The sequence below is a fragment of the Centrocercus urophasianus genome, unplaced genomic scaffold, assembly GCF_019232065.1.
Source record: "Centrocercus urophasianus isolate 14NV4802_14NV808 unplaced genomic scaffold, USGS_Curo_1.0 seq_10, whole genome shotgun sequence".
NCBI lineage: Eukaryota > Metazoa > Chordata > Aves > Galliformes > Phasianidae > Centrocercus > Centrocercus urophasianus.
This window is the reverse complement of record NW_024884142.1, coordinates 66,200,976-66,227,174: the sequence shown is the minus strand read 5'-3', so window position 1 is coordinate 66,227,174 and position 26,199 is coordinate 66,200,976. Positions and strand designations below refer to the sequence as shown.

General features: G+C 39.1%; 2 protein-coding genes across 2 annotated transcripts in view; one reads left to right on the top strand and one right to left on the bottom strand.

Annotated features, from left to right (window-relative positions):
- Positions 1-3,871, top strand: part of B3GALNT2 (beta-1,3-N-acetylgalactosaminyltransferase 2) — a 24,006-nt gene extending 20,135 nt beyond the window's left edge. The window contains exons 10-12 of the mRNA XM_042829776.1: positions 302-461; positions 855-911; positions 1,260-3,871. Of these exons, the coding sequence (XP_042685710.1) occupies positions 302-461; positions 855-911; positions 1,260-1,394 (352 nt within the window). The 3' untranslated portion in view covers positions 1,395-3,871. The remainder of the gene's footprint in view (positions 1-301; positions 462-854; positions 912-1,259) is intronic.
- On the bottom strand, positions 2,399-26,199 carry TBCE (tubulin folding cofactor E). The gene is made up of 16 exons (XM_042829768.1): positions 25,907-26,199; positions 23,675-23,759; positions 14,790-14,978; positions 13,499-13,587; positions 12,735-12,834; positions 11,246-11,348; positions 8,164-8,240; positions 7,791-7,886; positions 6,896-6,960; positions 6,745-6,809; positions 6,118-6,270; positions 5,283-5,436; positions 5,116-5,184; positions 4,419-4,478; positions 2,971-3,062; positions 2,399-2,741 (listed from the first exon to the last, which is right to left on the bottom strand). Exons 1-16 carry the CDS (start codon positions 26,004-26,006, stop codon positions 2,649-2,651), a joined length of 1,590 nt encoding a protein of 529 aa, XP_042685702.1. The 5' UTR covers positions 26,007-26,199; the 3' UTR covers positions 2,399-2,648.

The following is a 26,199-nucleotide window of genomic DNA, read 5'->3' as shown; positions in this document are numbered from 1 at the left end:
TATGTTTCCTGGATCCAAACACAGCAGTACTGCAGCCATGTGAGAGACCTGACCGTTGGTGCTACATTCATTTCTGTTCAGAGAACTTCCTGTTACTACCCAAGATGAGAACCAGACAAAAACTTCACTTTCAAGGGTTGTGTTGGATTAGGTGCTGTGCTCTAGAGGAACGAGGCTATCTGGACACTATTTTGGACCGCCTTCTACTTCGTCCTCTTAGTATTGCTCTTTTTTTAGTAATAGTTCATAGGTTTCACAGAGAGCTTTGTATAAACACCTCACAGGTTAATGTGGTTTTCAGTTTCAGACTTAACTGGGCAGTTGATCGAACTGGGAAATGGCAGGAGCTGGAGTACCCGAGTCCTGCCTATCCAGCCTTTGCTTGTGGGTCTGGCTATGTTATCTCCAAAGACATCGTTGAGTGGCTGGCAAGCAATTCTGAAAGATTAAAGACTTACCAGGTATTAAAACTATGATTCAGTTCTATCTTAGGCTGGTTAGAGGAGCAGCACGTAGTGTTGCTGACTTGGAAAGAACACTGCTCAAGTATGTGCTGGATTTTCCTGGTTTAATGCTTTGGCTTTTTGTAGTGCTTTGGCTCACTGTACTTAGTGATGTTTTAGCTCCCATCACAGCTGTTTGGGACCGAGAAGCTCTGGTATGGTAATCTTGGTGGGGCTTTTTTTGTACTTTTTCCCTTGTGGAAACAGTTGCTGCTTTTTCACAGAGAAGTGGGAGGATTACTGGAACACCTGTAAACTACTCAGGCACAACTTTTTGTAGTTGGTCTTTTTTATGTAGGTGTGGGCTTTAGGCCTTCCTGGTGCAAATGCTTTTGTCATGTTTTGTCTCAGGGTGAAGATGTGAGTATGGGCATCTGGATGGCAGCTGTAGGACCCAAGCGATACCAAGTAAGTCTGCAGAAATTCTCTGATCTTATGGAAAGAGAGGATGACTGTTAGAATGAATAAAACAGGAGAAACATTCTCTTTTTCCTTTTACAAAACTTGAACCTGCTACTAGATCAAAATCCAGAAAGCACTTGTTAAAACCAATTGAAAGAACAAAACCACACCCCAAACAACCACCTCCCCCTTCAAGTACTCCAAAGAGCACTCCTTCAAGTGCTCCAGCAGTTCAAGAAGGAATGTACAGCTCCAACTGGTGAAACTTCTTAGCAATACATTTGGCACACAAAGAAAACCTGATTCTTGGAAACCTTCTAAGAAAAACTACTGAAATCACTGTCTCTCTAACAGGATAGTCTCTGGCTGTGTGAGAAGACCTGTGAGAGTGGCATGCTGTCTTCCCCTCAGTACTCCCCACAGGAACTGAGAGAGCTCTGGAGAGTAAAGGAACTGTGTGGAGACCCTTGCAGATGTGAGGAAAGATAATGGGCTTGCATTGGCCAACATCGTAGCATATACCAATGGTGGAAAAGCATCCACTGGGGTTCATTCCCTGAAGAAAATGGAACATTGAGGTATCTTTTATTGTTGGGTTTCAGCTGAAGTGTGACGATATTTGCACATCCCTTTTGATAATTACAAGTGGACTGAAACTATTCAATTTCTATAGTATAGATGTTGATCTGACAAAAACCAAAATGTTTAAGATAAAAATTTCCTTTTTATATAAAAAGTCAAAAACCTACTTGTAATTAATAAATGCAGATAAGAATGCCAACCAGCCTGTCTTTTGTAAATTTCAGTACTACTGATTTAACTCTGTATAGAGCTGTACCAGGATCCCAGAGGAGCTGTGCTTAGTACCAGGGCAGCTGGTCAGTTGTGCTGCAGCAGGTTCCATGTTGTTGGAGGGGCTGAGACAGCGAGGGTTTGGGATTTATCTTATGCTGTTCAGTTTGTTTAAACCGTTGTCATTTTAGATTAAAAAAATAAAATCAAAGTCTGCTTATACCAAATCTTGAAGTTCTACAAACCTAGCCTGATGAGGTGGGATTTCTGATAGCTCAGTGTGCTATTTATAAACCTGGGGCTACACGAGTGGAAGTAAAATACTACTGAGGAATAGCACAGCAGAGAATGTAAAATAAATAGCAATGCCCTGCAGTATGCTGAGAACTTATTTATATACTGTGGTATGTTAATTCTGTAGGTAGAATTATGGTTTGTCACGTTTTAACTTTAAATATTCTAAGGCTGTGTAGATACTTCTGCAATTACTGCTGATTTACTTTCATTTGCTTTAAGTTCTTTGGAAATAAGTGAAAACAGAAAGAGCAAGTAGCTTCTTTCAGCACAGGACTAGTTTTATCCTAGAGCTATTTTAAGCAAAGATATCACAACTTGATCCTGATGTCAGTTCAGTAAAAACAAGTTCTCACTGCCGCACGGGGAAGGTAGTATAAAATAATGGCCAAAGGGTTACCTGGAGATTTATTTAATGGAAGAATTTAAGCGCTATTTATTTGGTTTCTCTTACATAAGACACTCCAATCAAAAGTAAAGGCTTTCATGGAGACCACTACTAAGCTTAGGAGCTGGCAGTATCACCACTGAGCCCTCTGCTACCACCTTCTCCCAGACGTGGTCAGGCACAGGTTGCACACAGGTCTGCAGACTCTCCGTGACGCTTCTGCAGTTCCAGTGTTGGCTTTTCCTTCAGTCTGCCAAGGGTGTCTCTTTTTACCACCGTACTAACACTGAGTCTCCATTTTCTATTGAGTAAAACTGCAAAGGCTTTAAGTCGTTGTCAAGTTCAACTTCTTTTCCTTTTAGCTAGAATAAGAAAGGAAGAAAGTAGTTTGATCAGACTTCAATAAATTCTAGTGTATTCAAACCAAACTTAGATCAGGCAGTCAAGACCATATTACAGCAGTTCTAAATTACAGCAGGAAGAGCACTCTCCTTGTGTGAGATCAACGTCACTAGGCAGTACTTTAGAACATGCTATTGAACTTTATCAGCATGAAGTATTTTACTGCTAAATTACCTAATTTTAACTCACTTTAGAACTTTCGTAGGACAGTTTCAGTTCCGAACCAGGAATTCTAAGTAGGCGATAGAGCAATCCTTTGACCTTCTGAATAGTCATGGACTCTGAAAAAGGGAGGTGGGGGGATAAAATTATTAGAAAAATGCTGCTACCACGGAGCTGTACTGTTTTTTCAGCTATACTTGCTCATAGCAACAGTGAAAAGCTGTACTGCTGCTTCAGTTCTAACACTGCAATAACGTATTTTGTACCTGAAATGATAACTGCTAACATCAAGTTGAAAATGGTTTAATCTCTGGTGGATCAGACAGAATACACTACTGTGTTTTAAGTGTTGGATCCCTTACACCAAACTGAAGTGTTACAGCTTCATAATTTGAAACAAAACCTTTGATTTTGAATTTACTCCATGCTAAAACCAAGTGACCTTTGGGACATGTACCAGTCAGGTTCTGACTGCTGGCAGCTGGCGCCCATTCCTTCAAGTTTTCGTACCTTGAATCGGCTTTCCCAGCACAAATAGCACTGTGGACCTCATGCCATTCCTACCAGTAAGTGCTGCTGCATTAGCCAGGCCCCAGCAGACTGCCAGCAGAGCTGTACAGCTGTTTCTATTATGAAGTCAGTTACACTAAGGAGTATTTTTTTTGTAATGAATTTTGAGTAAGTGTAGTTTGCTCCAGAGGTGAGAGCTGTTTGCAATAGATCTACTCGATATAAAAAATACGTTCAACTTTTACTTCTTTTGAAGCTTTACCTAAAGGCACAGCAATAGTGAGTTACTCCTGTAATCCCACGCATTGTACTTAAAACAAATATTTTTCTATCAAACATTTTTGTAAAAGCTGTATCTATCTATCATCTGATTTTATGCAACTTGTGATAATAAATGTGATTTTTATTTTAGAATAAAGCCTGACTAAGTTGTTTTCTTTCAGACTCCATTCTGACACATCTTTCCAAACTTTCAGTTTGATTTAGAACAAAGTCTGCTCATTTTAGTTGTCACTACAGGCACCAAAACTTCACAGAAGATAGATTTGATACAGGTCAGCATCAGTCTCCTGATGTCATTTTTAAGACAGACCAGAGACCTTATGGAGATCTAGAATTGCAGTCTAGATATTTGGCTCCTTCAACTTTGTTCTTATTACTGGTTAGTACATCCATCAGCGTTCGGATGCAGTGGTTGGCCTCTGACTGCCTCATGGAACAGTGGCAGCCGTGGTAATAAGAACAAGCATCAACTTGTAATTTTCAAACTGGACTGAAAGTAAGTGGATGAGGGTCAGAAAAATGACTTTTTAAACTGAGTTCTACAATTGTCATTCCTTTATATGACAGAATCATAGGGGACAATCTTCAGGAGCTGACAAAGCTCGGGGCAGCTGTCATCCTTTATTACAGTTGTTTGCAAAGGAGCTACAACTCAATTGCTAAAACAACAAGACAAGACTTACCTGGTAACTTTTTCTCTACAGGCTTCTGCTCAGGGTTGTCAGGACATTTAATTGTCAAAGCTTAAGGAAGAACAGCAAGGCATTAGTGAGTGAATGTCAGGCCCTGTTCTGACAGGACACAAAAGCTTTTTAAGTCTGCTTTTGTACAGACTGTTTCCTTTCCCCAGCCTCATATTCCCTGTTCTACTTTGCTTCTACCTAAACATTAAAATGTAATGCTTTACAATTCTGTTTAGAAGTTTAGAAAGAAAAGAAAAAAAGGATAAATTCTATCAAATAGGAAACAAAGCTAAGAGAATTTCTACATCTGGGATGTAATGTAGCTTAAGTATGTCAACAGCCCCAAACATCAAAGTTACCCATATTTTTCCTTCACAGTCCTAAAGTAGTTATACAAATTAAAAAACATAATCGGGGAACAGCTAAGCGAGTAGGGTTAAAATCTCAAATCTCTGTGGAGAAATCATTCACATGGGCAGAAGAGAATATCAATACTTCTCTTCCTCACTAAGTCTTATTTAAGAAAATCATTCAGGTTGGATAGCAGGGGAAAAGGAGCTGGAATTACAAGCTGCAACCCCAGGACCTCTCAAAGGCTTTGGAGCCCCGTGTTCTCCATTTACACCCAGGAAACACCAATCTCGTAAAAACATTTCCAGTGCAGAAGGAAAGGCTTTGACCATTTCTGGCCTCTTACTCAAAAGTTGATTTTTCAGAGTCAAAGGCCGTTGTCCCTTCAGTTCTCCTTCTTCAGGTGCACCATATTCTACGTAAAGGAAAGCACACACAGACACAAGCACTTTTGAGACTAACATTCAACAGCAGCCCAAAGAAGAGCAACCACGGAACTGGACTTGTACTTACTAAGGCAAAGAGATGGGTATCTGGGATGGGCAGCAAGAAATTCTTCACTGGGTTTGTTTCTCGCTGGATCCCAGTGCCCTCCAGCTTCTAGCCAGTCCTTCCCAAATATTTTGCGATAATCAAGCTCTGCTCCTCTTCTCTCATCAGGGAAAATCTGTACTGACACAAGAATGAAGCACAATAAAATGATAGGGCTTTCCAGAAAAGAAAATCTAACTCATGATGCTGACTCGTGCTGTTACGGCCTTGTTCAGTACATTTTAACTCTACCAATAATCTTACAAAGCCAATCTCTAAGCACTAACTGATCCATACATTTATGGTACCTTAAACTATTGGGAATCTAAGGAGCTCTACCTCCATGTACTGACTGATCCATACACGAATATTGAAGTATTCTTTGTAGCTGCAGCACACATGCTGTTTCTGTCCTCCTTTATGCAGAGTTCTACTGCAAGTTTGATTTGATTCAGATAGTGCTAGCCTCCTGTTACAGAAGATACCTGAAATGGGTTAACAATGCTGCTTTTTCTTTTCTTTTTGGCAAGTGTATGCTTTTTATTAATGGCCCTGCAATTTCAATAGGAACCAATGGAGAAACGCCAGTGCCTATTTTATATTTTCCTGCGTTCTAACGCCTATTGAACTAGCAGTGCTCACAAAAAGGGCTGTACTTTGTGTTCCCAGTTAGTGCCCCCTTACCAAAGCGATGGAATAATCAGTACTTTACTTTTCCCACATCCAAACAAACAAAAGAAGTTGAACAAAAATTAATCAAGCAACGATTTGAAATGTTTTTCTGCAGACTTGTGCAATTTCTTGACGCATTGCATACCTCAGACTTGTTCAAAACCTCCAATTGACTTATCTTGGCAATAATCAGCTGTCTCAGGGTCTCTGGATTCTTCTCTGTGTCCATCAGAGGGTTACTGCGACACTCCAGTACCTGCAAACTTGGCAGTTTTTCAAGCTCATTGATTGACGACCACTGAAATGGAGGGGAAGAGTCTGTTAAGGAAACATAAAGCTCACTGCATTGCAGAACAATAAGCAGTGACATTGGCCTTTCCTGTGCAGTAACTGTGAATGAAACAATTCTTCTGGACAGCAGAACCAGCTGCTTCCATGCTCTTCATTTGATGAAAAAAATAATCGCAGTACATTTCATTAAAAAAACTAGATAAACTGAGAGCTATTCAGCATTTTAAATTGATAGAGTTGCACATGAGGAATTATGAGGTAGCAGAGGGATAGGACTCACCACCATAAATCTCATCAGTTGAGATGCTAGGGATCTTTTAAAACTCTGAAATTCCCACTTGTGTGTTGACCAAAGAGTTCAGTATTTGCCTCAAGCTCTTACACCAGCAATCAAACTAATCTCAAAAAAGCAAATTGCAAGTTACCCTTAAAGAAAGATGCACACGTTTACAAAATGTGAAGCTCTCACAAGCAAACCTACCTGTGAGATTTTATTGTCATTTATTGCAAGGCGTTTTAAGGAAGGAAACATTTTAGTCTTGCATCCTAGGAAAAAGAATAAGTCCAAACAATAATGAAAACTTTAAGTGAACAGAATTATAAGGCCAAAACCAGCTGCTTCTTTTACGTACCAAACTCAGCATCGGGAAAGTGTACAGAAGATATTCCATTGTTGGTAAGTATTAATTGTTCTAATCTGAAATGTAAAAGACATAATGATTAGTACACAACATTTTTCGTTAAAAACAAACCTCCCAAAAAAACCCACCTCAATTTTGGCTTTGTTTATTAAAAACAAAGATGCAATAGACTTTTAACACCGATGACAAGTAAACAGCAGTAGACAGCACTCAGGCCTTGGCAGAGCGTTTAGAAAATAAGTGCAATAATTTCAAGCTTTGCCTCCCTCCAATCTCACTGTGTTTTGCTTTTTTTTTTTTTTTTAAATTAGAAAAGCAAAACCAACAAAGGACAAATAGATGGACAGTGTGGGATGGCCTGCTCGTGGAAACTGCCCATCACCAATGGTCTTTAATGTCACACCTTCCACCAAAGAGCCCTAACAGCATTCTGCACAAACAACTGTGATGGCTGTGCAGCTACTGATGGGCCTCTTTAACACTGTCATGGACATAAAACCATTCCTAAGAAGCCACAACCAAATCTCTTTTGCTTTTCTACAACAACTCTCTCTCCTGTTGTCATAGATAAAATGCTGTAGATGCTAACACTTAAAGAACTTAGTAAAGTGATAAATAATTTCAGTTTTATAAGTAAGTATATAATAAAAACTTACTAACACACAACTTAAGAATGCCTTGTTTACAACAAACTAAGATTGTATTAAGATAGCTCAAGCAATTCAGTTACTCTTCTCAAGAGGGCAAACTGCTTCTGTTTTAAGATTCCATTCATCTTCCATGAAGCATAAAAAAACCAAACGTATTTCAGTCCACAAAGACTACACAGAAGAATGAATACATGGGATAAGACAAAGAACTTCCAGCAAGTTTGTTTAACAGCTACCTGGGGAGATGTCCTATCAGGTGCAGCTGATTTCCATCCAGTAGCTGGTTGTTTGAAAGGTCTAACAGTTTCAGGGTCTGCAGGACATTATCAGGCCTGACACATTGAAAAACAATAACAAAACAAAACACCACACAAAAGCAGAATATTTCAGGTTATTTTTCATTAAAATACTGTTTTTCTATGTATATAACTGCACACAGATAATTGTACTTATAAAAAGTATTTGGAAGTGCATCATGTGAAGCTTGCACTGTGCATGTCACAATTATGTCATGGTGGCATAGAATGGAATAGGAATGTCCCTTAGCAGGTATACCATAACTTAGCAGTACATCAGTCACAAAAGACCAATGTGTGTTACCCATCTTACCTTTCCAAAACTGTAATATTATTTGAAGTAAGGTATAATTCTTCAAGGACTGGCCATCCTGGAGCACAAAGAAGAACCTATGAGCAAAACATCATTTAATGCAACAGAAGTTAGGAAAAAATTATTCCAGAAATTATACTTTAAGCAGATTCCCCCAGAACATATTCAGAACTAATCATAGGTATCAAAACCAGAAATAAGTATTGCAGGTTGCCTAACACTCATTTTCTTCTAAGCAGCACTTTCTTGTGTCCAGAACTATCAGCACAGGTAGTTAAAGCTCAGTACAGAGTGCGGGCATGCTGGGGATAGTCTGTTGGAATGGCTGGGAAGGATCAGGCACCGGAACAGCCACTGCTGATCAGAAAAGCAAAACATAAATGCAAGATCTGTTGCAAAAGAAATAAAGATAAGAAGTAATCTGTCATCATGCAAGACTGTGATGTTCCTCTATGTTTAGTCTCTTCGTGTCAGGAAGTAAATAGTGCTAATGGGAAAGATGGAAAGAAACCTAACAAGAGTCATCAAAGTAACAGGGCTGTTGTCAGCTACTTGCATATAAAAAGTTGGGAATTATTAAATGAAATTATCAGGCAGCAAGATCAAAAACCAAAAGGGATATTTTTTCATACAGCACATAATTAAATTGATTTTATAAGATGTAGACATAAAAAATTTTGGATAGATCCTCAGTGCTGCTGAATAAATGATGAAAGAAAAACCCAGAAAGATGATTTAAATACAGATTATTTAAATATACGGCCACCAGCTCAGGAAGCCTTGGAATTCCAGATGACTTGATAAGAAGCTCTTGCTCTATGCTTGTCCATTGCCTCTAATTTTTCCCAACTACCTGCCACTTGCTAGTGCCAGCAATAACGATGCTGCACCTCTGCTCTAACCCTGTGTTTGTTTTTTTTTTTCCCCTATACATAAGGTACTAGTTTGAGAACAAAACGACAAGCAGATCACTGTGATCTAAATACTGAATGAGAAAGTAAGTGTAGCTTTGGAGTCAAAACTATGAATTACTCTCAAATGGATTAACTCAGTTTCCATCTCTATGATTTCTACGATATTTTACAGGACATCTTGTCCCTCTGAAGATTATATGGTATGTGTTGAACAACCAAAAGGAATAATGCAGTAATATGTTCTCTTAGTGACACACTAACAGAAATCTCAGATGTATCCTGATGTACACACAATGCACCAATGAAATAACTGTTTGGAAAAACCAATGCTCAGGACAGGCAAATATGGGAGTCGTGCCAAACTGCATGGCAGTCTCTATTGTTTGAACACTTCAAAAGAGAAGAACAAATGCAAACAAAAACGCAGGTCTTCTTTTTTAAGACCTACCCCCTTGCCATATATTCTCATATACAGCAATATATTCTTTTGAAGTGCTCCAGATCACTCTAATTTTGATGAAAACATTTCCAGGACTTTCAGACTTCTTTTACATTCTCACTGATAGTCTCTGCGTTCCTCTGTGGCTTGGATCACATTCATTATTATTTTCTATTACAAAGCCAACTTCTCAATGTAACTTCCCATGCAGCTTTAGCAATAACATTTTAAGTGGTTTCTTCAGAGTATTAATAACATGGAGTGCCTTCAGTTTTTCCCTTTTGTGTGCCCTGGAACACCACTTCCTTTAAGCACAGGCTTAGGAGAGAATTAATCAAACAAAAGTTAATTTTACAAAAAAGGCTTCTGCATCAAAAGCCTCTTTACCAGCTACACTAAACTGCAGCTAGACTGAAGTTTCAAAAATAAATGCAAAATGTTATCTAATTTTAAACTGCTCTGGCTAACCAGAGGCTTGGCTTTGAACCTTCGTTACCCATATTGAACTGTAACCTGCATGAAGTAGTGGTCAGGTGCTGCCCAGGAAGGTGGTGGAGTCACCAACCCTGCAAGTGTTCAAGGAACATTTAGCTGTTGTTTTGAGGGACATATTTTAGTGAGAACTATTGGTGGATGGTTGGACTGAATGATCTTGTAGGTCTTTTTCAACCTTGGTGATTCTATAATTCTAAGCCAAAGCTATACAACTCTCTTAGCACCTGGTTGAGATGCCAGTCACCAGCAGCACCAACCTCTTCACAGTGCTCAAATTTAAACTCTGATGTGCGTTAGACAGCATTTAGAGTGTCTGTAATCATGAAGTTCTTTCATTCAATTCAACATTCATATTGCTGCCATTATGGAAAGATTATCAACTAGCACCAATGGTTTAAAAGGACAATAGATGGATAATGACAAAAACATAGCAACGATCCTCCTCTAGCCTCAAGAGAAGAAACTGAAAACACTTCCACTTCAATCAGAACACCAGTTTTGGTAAGTATTCTATTACTGGGTAGCAGTTGACAGCAGAAATTTGAAAATTCAGCTGATTTCTCAACACAGTACTTATAAGATCTGATGCAGAGAAATCCAAATAATGGATTAGTACTTACAAGTCCCTGTAAGTAACAAAGCACTACTGAAAAGCGATTCATAGGGCCTTCTCCTCCACCCACTCCAGATAAAATGCCACTGCTAACACGTTTGACAACAGGACTTTGCCCTTAATGAGGTGAGACATTAGGGCAGAATCAATGAAATATTTGCATGTTTCAGTTCCTGAAACAAGTCAGAGCTTAGTTTATTGTGTGCTAAATCTGTGTTGTATGATGTATGTCAGGTATTTTCATTGGTCATCACTGATGCAAAGTGGTGCCAAAGCAACTATTTCATGTCATACTGACCCATGTTCTCTTTGCACTTGTTCTATTAACTACCTTAAAGTACATACAAACTCTTACTAACCGCAAGGAAACAAAACTTTCAAATCTTTGGAACATGAAGTTAAAGTATACTTTAACTGCTTTATCTTGACTTGGTAATTTACAGATGTAAATGAAGTCAAACGTCTTATTAAACTCCTGTGCCAATGTAATCTACATTTCCAACAAATACAGTTATGTTACAGCACCTTTACTAAGCATGATCATATTTCAGAAGAATGATATAATGTATAAATATTACTGTGCTTTACTTGTATAAAACAAAAATATTAAAAAGTTATTACCTCTGTCCATGTTATCTCAGTCTGATTAAGTGCCAGTGTTGTCAACTTTGAAAATGCACTAGATTTAGCAATTGATGTAGATGGAAATTTCATTTTGTTTCCACTGTATAAAGAGAGCAATTATTAGCATAAAATTAAATAAATCTAATTATTCATGAAGTCACTCAATTGGAATTACGAAGTAAGGACAAAAATAATATGAGCATAATTTAAAAAAAAAAAGTCACTAATAGCATTTCACACACCTAAAAACACTACAAGATATAATTCAGCTTACGTTCAAACTTATCCTATCCTAATTTACCTTCCTACCTCATGGATGCACATTTACTCACCTGTGGCTTCCCCATACCTTCCTTCCCTACATTTTAAATTTGAAAATAATGGCTTTCTTTAATAAGAAACAAAACCAAGCCTGATCTGGGGCTTAAACTCCTTAGTGCTGATTGAAACTAGTGAGAATGAAACAGAAAGTACATAGAAAATGTTGACAGCAAAAATATCACTATCAAACACTTAAAAGATTCACTATTGAAGACATCAAATTAGTTTTCATATCTGCCCCCCCCCAAAGTTCTTATTTCTTTCTTAAAGTCTGATGTACTTGAGTATTAGTACAAGAAATTGCTCGATGTAGTTACACTTACAAGAATTTTTTCCCACTTAAACAAGCTCTGAGAGAGTTTGTGGAATTTATTGGTGGATTGGATACTTCCTCCAACACTACTTGTGCACACACAAAAATTCATTAACAGACCTATCTGGTAGCTTCTTTTCTAGAATAAACTCTTGACAGAAGATCAAAACAATTAAAAAAATAATAATTCAAACTACAAGCTCCAAATTCCACCCTCCCTTCCATTTTGCATTCCAATTTCATCACAAACAACTTCTAAATACCCGTAAGTCTAGGCTGCATTTCTCAACAATGGAAATGAAAAAATTATTTTAAGTAAATTCAGACAAGTTTTCCATATTCTCACACATGCTGATAATAATAAATCACAACTACATATCCTTTATGCAATGTTAAACCCTAATATTACAAACAGCACCCAGGTTGCAATACCTATTCAGTGCTAAACATTGAGGAATATATATTTTTAAATAGTTGGGGGTGTTATATTTTGGTCAGGTTAGCTATAAAACTAAATACAAACACTGGGCACACCTTATTATTAAAGCAACTCGGTGTCTATTTCAATTCAGCTTACATTGCTTTCAAATTATTTTAGCTACACTGTGTGTATCATACAGTGAAGGTTTTGGAAGTTGTTAGTAAGACAACAGAGATCACATATGAAAGCATGTATCTACACTCTGTAACAGTGAGATTTAAAAAAATGAAAAGTAATTAAAACTTAGCTGCCATTAAAGCCCATACTGAAGCACTCAATTATCTTTTGAAAGTTGATCTCATATCTAAAACAGTCTCTTCTTTTTTCCCTTACCTCCAAAGGAACAGAAATCCAAATATGCATATTTATACCTGATATCAAGTGTTTGCAGATCTGGAACTTGAGAAGCAATATCTATTATTGTATCCCAGTATGCCACCAGATTTTTTGAAAGATCTATATGTCTGATATCTGAAATTTCATATTAAGAAAACAAACATCTCAAGCCTGAACTTCCTTCTTCAGGAACTAGAATTAGGTTTTGGTTTTGAATCAAATAAGGGAAAACAGAATACATTTTTGTTAGCCCGAAGAGGTACTACTATTCAGTTACAGCAAATTTTACATTCATTTGTACAGAAAGCACAGCACAGAAATGGCTTAGAGTTGTTATAAAAGAGCTTAATGTTACAAATCTTAAAATGGATACATTTCTGCATTGATAGCAATTTTTACCAGTCCCCATAAATGAAATACCTTGCTTTGATCTTCTATAACATTGCCATAACGTGTAGTCCACTGAATACATTATTTGTTACATATTTGAAACCTGTGGTACCTACAGGACAAATCAACTGTATTTTTATATGGTTATCTATTCTAGAGTTATATTTTAAAAAAATCCTATAGCTGGAAACTTCTGAAATTGCAGCCACAGTAATAATCTCTGATCATATTGCTATTTTCAGTCACTATCTGCATTCTTCCTCAAAAACTGTGGGCTCCTACATTTTAACTCTTTAAACACTGAACTGAGCTTATAAAAACGAATTTCAATTTTAAATTCTTTTCTGTAACATAAAGATAAACTTTACTTGTGGTATTGCATTATATAGCAAATATTCCAAAAGGATACTAGCACATGTTCTGCTGATGTCCTCTTTCTGACCAGCATGGCTCACCATGCATTCATGCACTGAGACATGTACCAGTTGGTGCAGCTGGCTAAATGAAGAAGAACATTCTGTTAAGCAATCTTCAAACACAAACGGGCACAATACATAAGCACCTGGTTGTTACAAAAAAAATAATACTCTTCTCATAAATATCTCCTTGACAATGAGTGTCATACATTGTATCTCTCTTGTATACCCCTTGTACTACAAAACAGGTCTCACTGAATCACACTTCCTTCTTCTCTCCCACTTTCCTCTTCCCCTTCATGCACCTCTCCTCTGCCTCCCACAGATTACAACTGATACACATCAGAAAAAGTCATAAAAGAGACAAAATGTATGCAAACTGGAATTTAGTTGGCATTTCCAAGTAATTTTTTTGTAATAGTTTTTGCAAGGAGTTCTAAGTGATTTTTTATTCTTTATATCACTTATGAAAAAAAGGGGGGGAAAAGGCATTTTTGACTGCTAAATATGTTCTGGGAAACAAAAGGAATACAGTTGTGGAATACCAGCTCAGAGAGGAAACTGTCACCTACTGAACTGATGCCTCGCTGGTGCTGGAGGCCATTCAAACTGCAGTCTATTGCACATCATTAAATCAGTTCCTTCTTTCTTACCCTCACAAATAAATGGAAATTGACATGGACTGACTGAAAGACATCAGTAGCTGTACAGTGACTTTCTGACTTCCTTCTCTTTGTTACATAGTCATTACTGATACCATTAAACTAAGATGAACCAAGAAGGACCATACTTATACTCAGAAAATCCACTTATTTGAAAAGGACCAGGAATGTGTATTTACAAAGTTATAAAACACGTTATTGATGATACAAAAAATATCTTAACTGTGTGCAGTTTGGCAACTGTGTAACTGCTACACAACTGGAGTTGATACACTGAAACAACACAAAACCAGCCTACACAACAGTGAATGGTTTCATGCTGGCTCAACGAGCCCAAGCAGCTCACCTTTTGGTGAGCAGAAACAGAGAAAGGGAAAAAGCAAGGTCAATCCTTTTGTCAGCAGCAAACAATCACATCAGATAAAAAATACCATGTGAAATTACTGACTCAATATCTTAAATTTCAAGAGACCTTTCATTTGTCAACAAGTTTCTTGAACTTAGGGTGAACAGCATTCCAACGGCCACGTTACCTTAAGAACTGAGGAGCACATGATTTTGCTTTCCTTATTATCAAACTAGCATTTGACAGAGTGTATCTTAGATTTCACATTTTACTTGCCTTTGTTTTTTTTCAATAGAATCTCTGCCAACAAATTCCACAGTCTTCTTCCCAAATACATACGTATTCTCTATTCCATTTTGAGCATCTTGTTTTTCATTCAACCCATACCGGCCCTTTACTGCAGTAAGAAAATCTACTCCAAAATTTGCTTTGTTTGGGCGGATAAACGACCCTCCTCTGGGATGCCTGGAAAAGAGCAAGGAAACAGTGAAAGATGAAAAGTTACCATTAGAATGATTAAAAAAGGCAAAGTTCAAAAATTGATTATTACTTTTTAAAAAAATACCATGAACCAAAGCAGCCAGAGGGCAACTGTACAGACCAAGGTCAGACATCTCTACTTCTGCTCAGCAAAACTTGGCAACATTTGCAAAGTATCACTGCTAGTATTTGACACAAGTTTACATTGTAAGATACTGTAAGAACTGAAACGCACCAACACCAAATGCATTCAAATGTGAACTTTACCATTGCAGTGCCAATAGCAGAAAAAACTGCCCGGTTCTTTCCAAACTCATTAAGAACTCATTCTTATCCAGCAAATCAAGTTTCTTCCAATTGACAGACACAAACTTACCTCAATCATGTGACAAATACGTCTGGAGTCTTAGCTCTACCTAAGACCCATAGGAACACTCAGAATAGTAGCCATTTCACCTGAATAATTCATTTGAAATGTTGAGATTGAGAATGTAGCTTTGTCCTTTCATCCCCCAAAAAATGACATAAGAAGTGGTACAATTCGTATCTTATCTCATACTAACTCAAATAAATAATAAAATAAAAAACTAATAGTAACTTGGTAAAATTTTGAAACTGAATATTCAACAAAATTATCAAGCTAATGCACATTCTACACAGTCCTATGAAATGTCTTAGTTTCTCTTGTGCTGAAAAAAAAAACACATAACAATTTCTTGCCATGTAATTGCTTTGACAATTTCTATTAAAATTAGAAAGGAAATAGTAAGATGAACTGGCAAAAACAAGTTGTGGGAATGGTATCACTGAACAGATGGAGGGTATAATAGGAAGATCAGACAGAAAACAGCAGGAATAAAATTGGTAGTTATGATTACCTGTCTGCCTTCCAGTTGAGAAGAGCACTGACTCTGATTGGAAAGTACCCAGGAGGAAGAAACCACTTACGTAAATAAAATTCTTCTCCAAACATCATGTAAGCATTGAGTGGCTCATTAACAAACCATAATATACATCATCAACTCTCCTGAATCCAAAATTCTCTCAGACAAATGGTAACGGGAGACCACGAATCCTATGGATCCATTGCAAGGAGATGGGTACCATATATTCTAATAGTAATTCAAAAAATCAGTACTGAAAAGTGCCTGTGCTAGTTTTATTCATTAACACTTGCAGTATTTACATAAGTGCTCTCATATCCTAATAATAATCTGGGTAGACACAAGATATTATTTACTGTAAATACTTCACTTCTCATACTCAACACAAATTTTCAATTATGTACACTTTTGCTCTGGCAACACTTTTTTGAGCCCTTCTTCCCATTTCTTTGAAGCTATTCTTCACAATTTGCAAATATTTGATGTTCAATTTTTTCTAACATAAATTTGTGACTCTTTCTTATTACAATTTCTTTTAACAATAAATCACATTTTCACTACCTTATTAACTACATCTCTTACACGTGAAGTACATCATTCCTACTTTTGTATTTACTCAAGTCAGAGGGATCATTAAGCCCAGGTCCCAGCTCCACACAGCACCGCCTCAAATCCAAAACCTGAGAGCGATGTCCAAACACTCCCTGAACTCCAGCACTCGGGGCCGTGCCCACAGCCCCGTGCAGCCCGTTCCGTGCCCACCGCCCTGTGGTGCAGCACCTGTCCCCAGCCCCACAGCCCCTCCCCTGACGCAGCTCCATGCCGTTCCCTCGGGCCCTGCCGCTGTCACACAGAGCAGAGCTCAGCGCTGCCCCTCCGCTCCCTGTGAGGAGCTGCAGCCGCCATCGGGCCTCCCCTCAGCTCCTCTGCTCTGCGCTGAGCACACCCAGGGGCCTCCAATGCTCCCCGTGCATCTTGACCTCTAGACTTTTTCACTGTCTTCATAGGCCTCCTTTGGATGCTGCCTCATAGTTTTACGCCCTTCTTACACCCTGGAATATGTCCAATCTGGGCTCTGACAATCAGCTTGTGAGAGAGATCTTGGTATTGTTAGTGGATAGTAACAGTAGACAGAAAGATTTCTTTGTCCAGTACTAGCTGCTTTGCAATGAATATATCAAGATAGTTATCATGGGTGGAGGCATACACACTACAGGGATCAGACGGTGTCAGAAATGACAGCTATTTGAACCCATGCACCTCATCTAGATGGTCTGTAAACAGATTTTTTTCCTTTTAGGGGAAAGTTCTCAATAAATCAGACTTCTTTTAGAAGAAGCTACATGCTGTACTAAAGAAAATCCTTCAAATTTTATTTTAGAATAGAGGCTGTGATTGCTGTGACATCAAACAAAGCTCATGAGTGACACCTAGGATTAATCTGCTATGATGTATCAAATTCCTGACTACACAGCAGAAGCTTTGAAGATGTCAGCAAGTAATTGAAGTTCTCGCAAGATAACCTCAGTCAAACAGACATGAAAGTTGACTCTGAATTTTCACAAAACAAGGGAAGAAAAAAATTGGACGCCTGCAGTTCCAGATGCTCACTTGAAGATTCTACATTCAAGCACCGCTCAGCGCAGCTTTATTTCAACACTCTTCTACTGCCAGCAGAGGGCAGAAGTCGCAGATGAGTACAGCAGCACCACAGCGAAACAACCAAACCTTCCTACCTGAGACCTTCCGAGGCTAAAAGCAACCTTGAAAATGCATTCTCCCCTTGCCACACAGCAACTGCTTTTTCTTCATAGATCCTAAAATGACAGTGACATCTTCCTGTATTTGAAGAACTTCTTCATGTTCTAACTAGATATTTTGGGAGGTGAATCTGCCATTCTTGAAGGAGGGAGCTTAATTTAATACGAACAGGTCGTTTTTTTGGGTAGCAATACAAATGTCATGCAAACAGTAATGCCTGATGGTCACAACTGCTGTCTGTAAACTTAAAAACGTGTCCCTGTACTACTTATAAAAGTCAGCTGAGGAAACTGAAAATATGCAATGCCTTTGGCAAGGATAGTCTGCCATTTCAGGACTAAAAAACATACAAAAATCAAAGTTCCCAGCAGAAGTAAAATTAATAATGCAAGGAGGATGTGGGATGGGAAAGGAGGTTACAAAGAAGAACAACAACAAAAAACAAGCAGTTGTAATTCAGCAATTTTGAACATAGCATACAAACAAGTTTTACAGTTACAGTGCTTCCCTACTTTTCTGTCTGGGCAAACCTAGGGGGAAGGCCTTAACATTTAATATGGTCAACACTCTTAGTAACAGTACCAGCTGCAAATCAGAAGTGACTGGGGAAGAACAAAGCTATTCTTTGGCAGGAGGTAACAGCTCTTTCAATTATGAATCAAAACACGCCATGTGTTACAACAGGAAGTCACTCCCAACTGAGGAAGTAAGCAGAGAAGTACGTCAGCCAGTACTGGGCAGTCCAGCAAAATGGCACAGACGAAAAACAGCTGCTAAAATAGCAATGCATGTGTAAACACTGCGTGTGAAAGGAATACCTGAAACTGTCTGAGAGGATGTCTGTTCAAAGACCCAGCGTGGCTAAGGAGGAAGATGAGCCTTTTGCCACACTAAGCAGTAACCAGGGAATTGCTCAGGCTCTTTTTCCAATGGGAAGAGGAAGACTCAGACCGAAGGAAGCACAAGAGAAACCTAAACATTTTTTAACTTGGGGAAAAAGAAGAGGATACCAAACCAACAGTCGAGGCTTGGTTTAACATTGCCATTGTCACCTTGCTGGCAGTATCACTTCTCCCTTCTCTTCACATGAGAGCTGGAGCACCCACATGTCCCACAGGAGATGTGGGGACACACATGCTCAGGGTAGACGTGTGCACTTCAGCCCATATCTCCCAGGGAGTAACTTTGTGGACGGGTGCATGGGACAAAAACTTTATTTTGAATACATACTCGTGTTTCAAAAGCTGTCTATAAATTTTAACACTATTTTAAGGCTTGATTACTCAACTCTCCTTTCATCTGAAGTTACGTGATACACTACTGCAACTGAAGGTCAAAATAATAGCTTCCTCCATTTCTATGGAACAAGACCTTATTATGAGGAAAAAGACTGAAAGAAATGTCACTGCAGTATGCACTGTTTTTTCCAGATAATCCAGATTTGATGAACACGCTCACAATGTCAGCGTATTCTGAAGCACTGCTATACTGTCCACTGGTTCTCATACTCCTCAAGAAGTTGAATTAGTACCACATAACATATGATTCAAACACTGCCACAAAACAAATACATTTAGTCCTAGTTCCATAAAACTTACTACAAAGACCACAGACAGTTGTATGCAGTTCTACAGATTTAACCAAATAAGGACTACCAAGAAGACCCCCTGGTAAGGGAAATTGCATATTCATTTTAATTTTCCTTTTATAATCCCGTTTTTTTCCAATTTTTCAATTTTTTTTTTTTTTTTCTTCTCTTTTTTTTTTTGGGAAGCACTCTTTTCAAAGTCATCTTAGAACTAAGAATTAAAAAAAAAAAGTCCTTTCATTGCATTTGTTTACAGTATTGTATGGGAACTGCTGAATCACAGCCTGAACCTCTGATTGACCACCTGAGGTGACACAATGAGTCAGCCACAGGAGCACAGCTGAAGGCAATTCACCTGTGCTGCTGAAAGGGTGGAGCCTGGCTGCACCTCTCCTGGACCCCACATAAGAGCTGGCTACCATGGGGAAGGATCTCTTCTGGAGATCCCGTCTCTGGAGTTTTGCAGCAAGCCCAGGATACAGGTAAGCTTTCTATCTATTCTCTTTTTGTTATTATAACATGCTTAGCCAAACTCTCTTGTTTATTTCATAGTTGTAACATCTTTATAGTCATTAATTATACCAGTATAAAGTACTCCATTAGCTGCTATCGCTCATCAGAATTCAGAGAGTTAGAGAAGCAGTTTTCGAAACTAAGGGCATTACTGAAAAGGTTTCAGGAAAAAAAACATGTAACATATATACAAAAATACATTTTTATGTATATATGCATACACTACATAAAGAAATGCTGTAAAAATCTACTACTATCATTTAAAAAAAAAAAAAAAAAAAAAAAGAGCAGAGACATGGTGATTTTGTGCTGTTTTTTTTTTTGGGGGGGGGGGGCAGGGGAAGATTTTGTAACTTCCTGATGTGGAGGAGGTGCTCATTTTTAAGGCAGCTTGCCTTCATCGTCACAATTGGTACAAGAATTACAAGCCCCTGTGCACAAATTATGCCTGCTCTGTCTCCAGAGAGACTAAAGAAAGCAGAGTACAAAGGAAGGTATTGTAAGGACAAGATGCTGAAAGATTGCTATATTAAAACTGTTATGGATTATATGCAGCCTCATTCAGAAAGTTGATTTTTAAAATAAGAACTGAGATTATTCTCTGAGCTTGCATTCCCTAGGAGCATACTAATGGTTGCTAGAAAAGCAGAAGAGTCTATACATGTATATAAATATTGTACGTACAGATGTAAATCATTCAGGTTTTTGAAATACATCCAGAACATCTTCAGTTGATTCTTCTGTCCACAGAGAATGGAATGGCCAGCCAATTACTTTACTGTTTTGCATACAGCAGAATATAACCAGCTTCAACTTGGAAACTTCAATTGAATTCAAAGCATTAAAGAAGCAACTTCCGTTAACAAATTCAGAAGATGTGGTTGCCTTAATTTTCTACCCTTTAGCTAAGGGAAATCATGTAATGTTGAATTAATTTTCTTCCATAAATACTGTCCTCATACTCCTCAAGCCTCACTTTATTTTTATCATTAGTTAAAGGGAGGAAAAAAAAATAACCAGTTCTCACAGATTTCTTTGTTTTTCCTAAAGAACAGATCTTGTTTTATCATCTTGTTTTCTGCTAATGAAGTCTCTAGGGTTCTCATAATACACAAATGTTGAAGTGGAAAAGATAGAGAAGAATTGTGGTTTTTTTTTCACCACTGAATATAACCTACCTTTTCCTGTTGATCCCTGTTTGGCTAAGGATAACCAACAGCATTCCCAGAAGGGATTTCAAAATAGCTACTTTTAATTCTGAATTTTTAATAGGTAAATTCTATTAATTCAATCTGTGGATGAACAGCTCAGCTTGCTGGCTTGAGAGAAACTTTAATGTGAACTGATAACAAAGTACACATTCTCATATTCTCTAAGGAGCCCTGAATGCTCTCAGGTCCTGATTAAAAACCCCCCTTGCTCCTTCAGGGCATTTCACTTGTCCCCAGGTCTTTTGGTAGATGCAAGACTAGGCTTACTTTCCCCACAATATAGGAATAATCATTTTAATCTCAGATCTTCTCAATGTGATATTTTACAGCAACAGCACAGCAGTGTGACATGGAAGGGACTAGGAACTACATTTGGGTAAGAAGAAGTGATAAGACTCACACTGAAAGAAATGGGATGCCATTCAGAGGGACCTTAACAGGCTTGAAAGGTGGACCCAGGTGAGCCTAAGGAGGTTCAACACAGCAAAGTGCAAGGGTTTGCACTTGAGCCAGAGGATCCCAGGCATCTATACAGACTGGAAGGAGCAGTCCTCGAGAGCAGCCCTGTGGAGAAGGACCTGGGGGTCCTGACAGACCAAAAACTTAACATGAGCCAGCAATGTGCCCTTGCAGCTCAGAAAACAAATGGTATCCTGGGCTCCATCAGAAGCATGGCCAGCAGGGACAGGGAGGTGATTGTCCCCCTCTACTCTGCTCTTGTGGATCCATCTGGAGTACTGTGTCCAGGTCTGGAGTCCCCACTACAGGAAAGACAGGAAGATGCTGGAGAGGGTCCAGGGGGAGCCACAAAGATAATTCAGGAGACTGGAGCACCTCCCTTACGAAGACAGGCTGAGGGAGCTGGGCTTGTTCAGCCTGGAGGAAAGAAGGCTGCGGGCTGCACTGAGGTCATCCTTTCAGTACCTAAAGGGAGCCTACAAACAGGAGGGGGATCAACTCTTCAAAGGGATTGACAACTGCAGGACAAGGGGAAGTGGTTTTAAGTTGAGGGAGGGAAGATTGAGGTTGGATGTCAGGGGCAAATTCATTTCAGAGTGGTGAGGTGCTGGAACAGGCTGCCCAGGGAGGGTGTGGATGCCCCATCCCTGGAGGTGTTCAAGGCCAGACTGGATGGGGCCCTGGGCAGCCTGGTCTAGTATTAAATGGGGAGGTTGGTGGCCCTGCATGTGGCAGGGGGGTTGGAGATTCGTGATGCTTTTGAGGTCCCTTCCAACCCTGGCCATTCTGTGTATGATTCTGTGTGGAATGGAAACAATCTTAATTTCCACTAGCAAACACAGGCACAATGACTACATGTTTTTAATTAATCTTTCAGAGGAAATTCACATAACAAATTCTTTCTGGTGAATTATTCATTGAAAGCAAAATAAAGTGGATATACAAATACACCATCTCTGGCTCAGAAAAATCTTTGAACCACGATTAGCCAAAACTATGAATACCCTGAAAAACCGATTACTGTGCACTCATCCTTGTTCCTTCACACTCATCCAGTCACCTGCTATTAGCCAATGTCAGAGGCAGGAAAGGAAGCACAACAAATCATTGGAATCACTGAATTCAGGTACTCTTTTGACTTGCATTCACTAATGTTTAAAAAAAAATTGCTTATCTTATTGCCAATATCTTAATCTACGTAAATTACAAGGGGGAATTCCTTTTAGTCTTACATTTTTTTGATAAAGCAAAGAGAAACTCCATCCTAAAGTAAGGCTGCAAGACTACAGACAACTTTTAATCCATTCTCTTGTTTTGTCACTTCATACTGTGGTCAGAAACAACAATTCACATAACACCACGCATAATCTTCAAAAGTAGGTGCTAGAAAACAGTCAGGAAAAATGAGAGCAGGTCAAGTATTTCTGTGATACAGCCATGGAATATTGTTGTATTCTCTATCACTCCACGAGCTTGCTGAGCTAGTAGCCCTTAATATTTTAAGAGTCACCGATGAACTTTCCTTCTATGAATTCATCCTCTTAATTCTTACTTTTGTCCTTAAACTCAAAGCTTTTAGCAGCTGCTGTATCCCCTGAGACAGAAATCAACAGCTTGCTGCTTTTATCATTGGCCCTGAAGACCTGCATTCCACAGTTTCAAATGTCTGAGTCTTCAAGCTTAAATACAATGTACATAGACATATTAAAAATTTATTAAAATAATTTTTAAAAAGGCCACACAATTACACTGCATTTTCCATGCATTAAAAATAACTGAACTTAATAATTACTCACTGGTACAAGTGAATCCAGATAATCAACAGGAATTTGCTATTTTGCCATAACAATATGTGTGAAAGCCATCTTAAATGCAAACCAACTATCTATTAACTGTATCTAAGACAGTTAATAATGATCAACATTTAACTTAAATAGAGAAGTAAGTAGCACATACTGACTCACTTTTTGAAGTAGACTGTAAAGGGCTACTCAATGTAACATTAGGAGTAACAATATAAAAAACAATTACATTTTATGATATACCCCTGAAACCATCAGTTCTACTTTCTAGGCATTGCAATCCCTATAACTGATCAATAACTATGCAACAGCCTTTTTGGCATGGCTGGTTGCAACATTCAGACTTATCTTTTTAAAAACTGGCAAACTGATAACAAAATGATTTGCCATAAAAATTGAGGAGGTGTATTTCTTGTGGCCATTTTGCCAATGTGCATGACGTTAACACCAGGAATAAACTCACCTGCATTTAAAATACTGCGTTCCTTCATAGGTACCATCATGTTTTCCTCTCTGAGGATCATCCCACTCCACTCCAAGCCAAATTCCTGGAAAATATTGTAGCTATGTTTTCATATTTATGGCATCATAGACACAGAAGCATGGAACAAATCTCTGAAGTTCACCTAGCCTCTCCACAAAAAACAGGAGATTATATATAGTCCTGGACCAAGTTACCCAGCTAAGTTTCTATCTAGCCAGATCTTGAAGATCTCTGAGAGATTTCAACCTCTCTGGGTAGCCTGTTTCAGTGCTGCATTACTTCTGTACTTAAAAAGATTTTCTTGTCGTCAAATCCGAACTTTCCATGACACAATTTGTGGCTATTGCCCATTATTATATAATTTAATACCTGCAAGAAGAATTTGCCTCTGTCATCTTCATAACTGTCTGCCAAAAGGCTGTAAGGCTACTATTAGAATGTCACTTAATTTTGCTCTTTACCACACTACCCAAGCCCAGCTCCCTTGACTTGTCTACATGGGACGTGTGATTTACAGCTTTGACACTCTGGGCAGCTCTCTACTGGATACTCTCCAGTTTATCCTCATTCATCTTGCACCAGAATGGCTCAAACCAGATACATTATACTGAATGCAATCTTACAAAGAACATCTGCCCTCAGAAGGGGGCAACAGATTCCCTTAATTTGTTGGCCACGTTCATTGTTCTACGGTAACCCAGTACAACGCACACTTTGCCTGTGTCAAAGCTCACTGTTGGTTCACATCCACCCACATAAACTATCAAGTCCTTTACAACATGCCCTGTAAGCTACTAGTGTTTGCCAGTTTGTATTGATACATGGGTTTATTTCACACTACATGTGGAAATTCATACCTCTAGAATCTCTTAGGCCCAAATCTAAAGTTCATTAAGCTTGGCCTGTATTGCAGTTCTGCTTTTTGTTACATTAGACAGTTGAAAGTGAACTCTGTTCATTTCCAGACATTAATGAAAATGTTGAACAATAGTAATCCCAGAGTTTGGTTCTGGGTTAATCGCATATTATCAGGCAGCTGTCAAATCATTGATTATCACTTTTCTGCTTGACAGACCGGCGGACTTTCAGTCTGCCTAATAGTCTTTTCAGCTGGTTTGTATTTCTCCAGCTTCCAAACAATTATTATTATTATTATTATTAGAGATTGTCTAAAAAGTCTTATTAAAGTTTAGGAATATTACATCTCTCTTCATCCATATTTCTAGTCATATAATCACAGCAAGACTTTTCATTTTTTACAAAGGTCAAGGTATTCCAATTACCATCTTGTCCTTCATACACCTGGAAACTGATTCCAGGCAAATGTGCTCACGATCCTTCTGTGATGTGAGGTGAGGATGATGAACCTATGGTTCCCTGGCCATCTTTCTTGCTCCTAGAACTGAACGCAATGCTAGTCACCTCCAAGCATTAAGCAATCTTCCCATCCCATCATTACTTTTTCAAAGATGGCATAGCGTGCTCTCACAACTGAACTGGTCAGATCTTTCAGCAAACAGAGCTGAATCTTATTTGGTTCCAAGCACTGGAGTACAGAATCACAGGAGTGCCCAGACTGTTGGCCTCTCACTGCTGACTGCCTCCCTCTAACACTGTGTCTGTACACAGAGAGATCAGCAAGCACCGTTCACAGAATTATTCAGATTAGAAAAGACCAGTAACACCATCCAACCGTCTGCCCATCCCACTGTACTCATCAACCACGTCACTCAGTGCCACATCCACGTGTTTCCAGAACACCTCTAGGGACCACTGCATCACTTCCCTGGGCACCCAGTGCCTCACTGCTCTTTCTGAGAAGCAATATTTCCTAATAGCCAATCTCACCCTTCCTTGGTGCAACTTAAGGCGGTTATCTCTCATCCCAGCACTGCTACCAGGGAAAAGAGGCTGAACCCCACCTCAATACGACCTTCTTTCAGGTGATGAGATCTAATGAAAAAAAGAGAGGTGCTAAGAGCTTTTGGTAGTAAAGAAACTGTAACCACTTCCAACCAGAAGTACTTCTTAGGCTCCTTAGCCTTGTAAACAAAATTTACCTGAGTTAGAAGTTGCCATATCTACACAAAGATACACGAAGGTATAAAACACGTAAACTGTTAGCTTCCACTTGTCGCAGCTGAATTAAGAAAAGCACCATTAGAACTGCAGCTGGCCACCGTTTGAGCTGTTTGGCCCGGCGCTGCTTACCTGCATGGGGCGGGACGCTGCCGACGTAGCGCACGGTGCCGTACTCCGTGCCACACAGCACTCTCCTGCCCAGCGCGTCAGCGGGCACCCAGGCGGCCATCCCGGTCCTCACACACCTGCAGTGACGGAACCGACGTCCTTAACACTCCTGAGGCGCCGCTGCTACAGCGGACTCTCCTCGCACGGATCAGCAGCGCGGTGACCGCAAGTAAGCCTCGCCCGCCCGCCCCAGCGTTCCTCCCCACAGAGCGGGCTGGAGGCGAGTAAGAGCCCACAGCCTCTGGGCGCCCCAG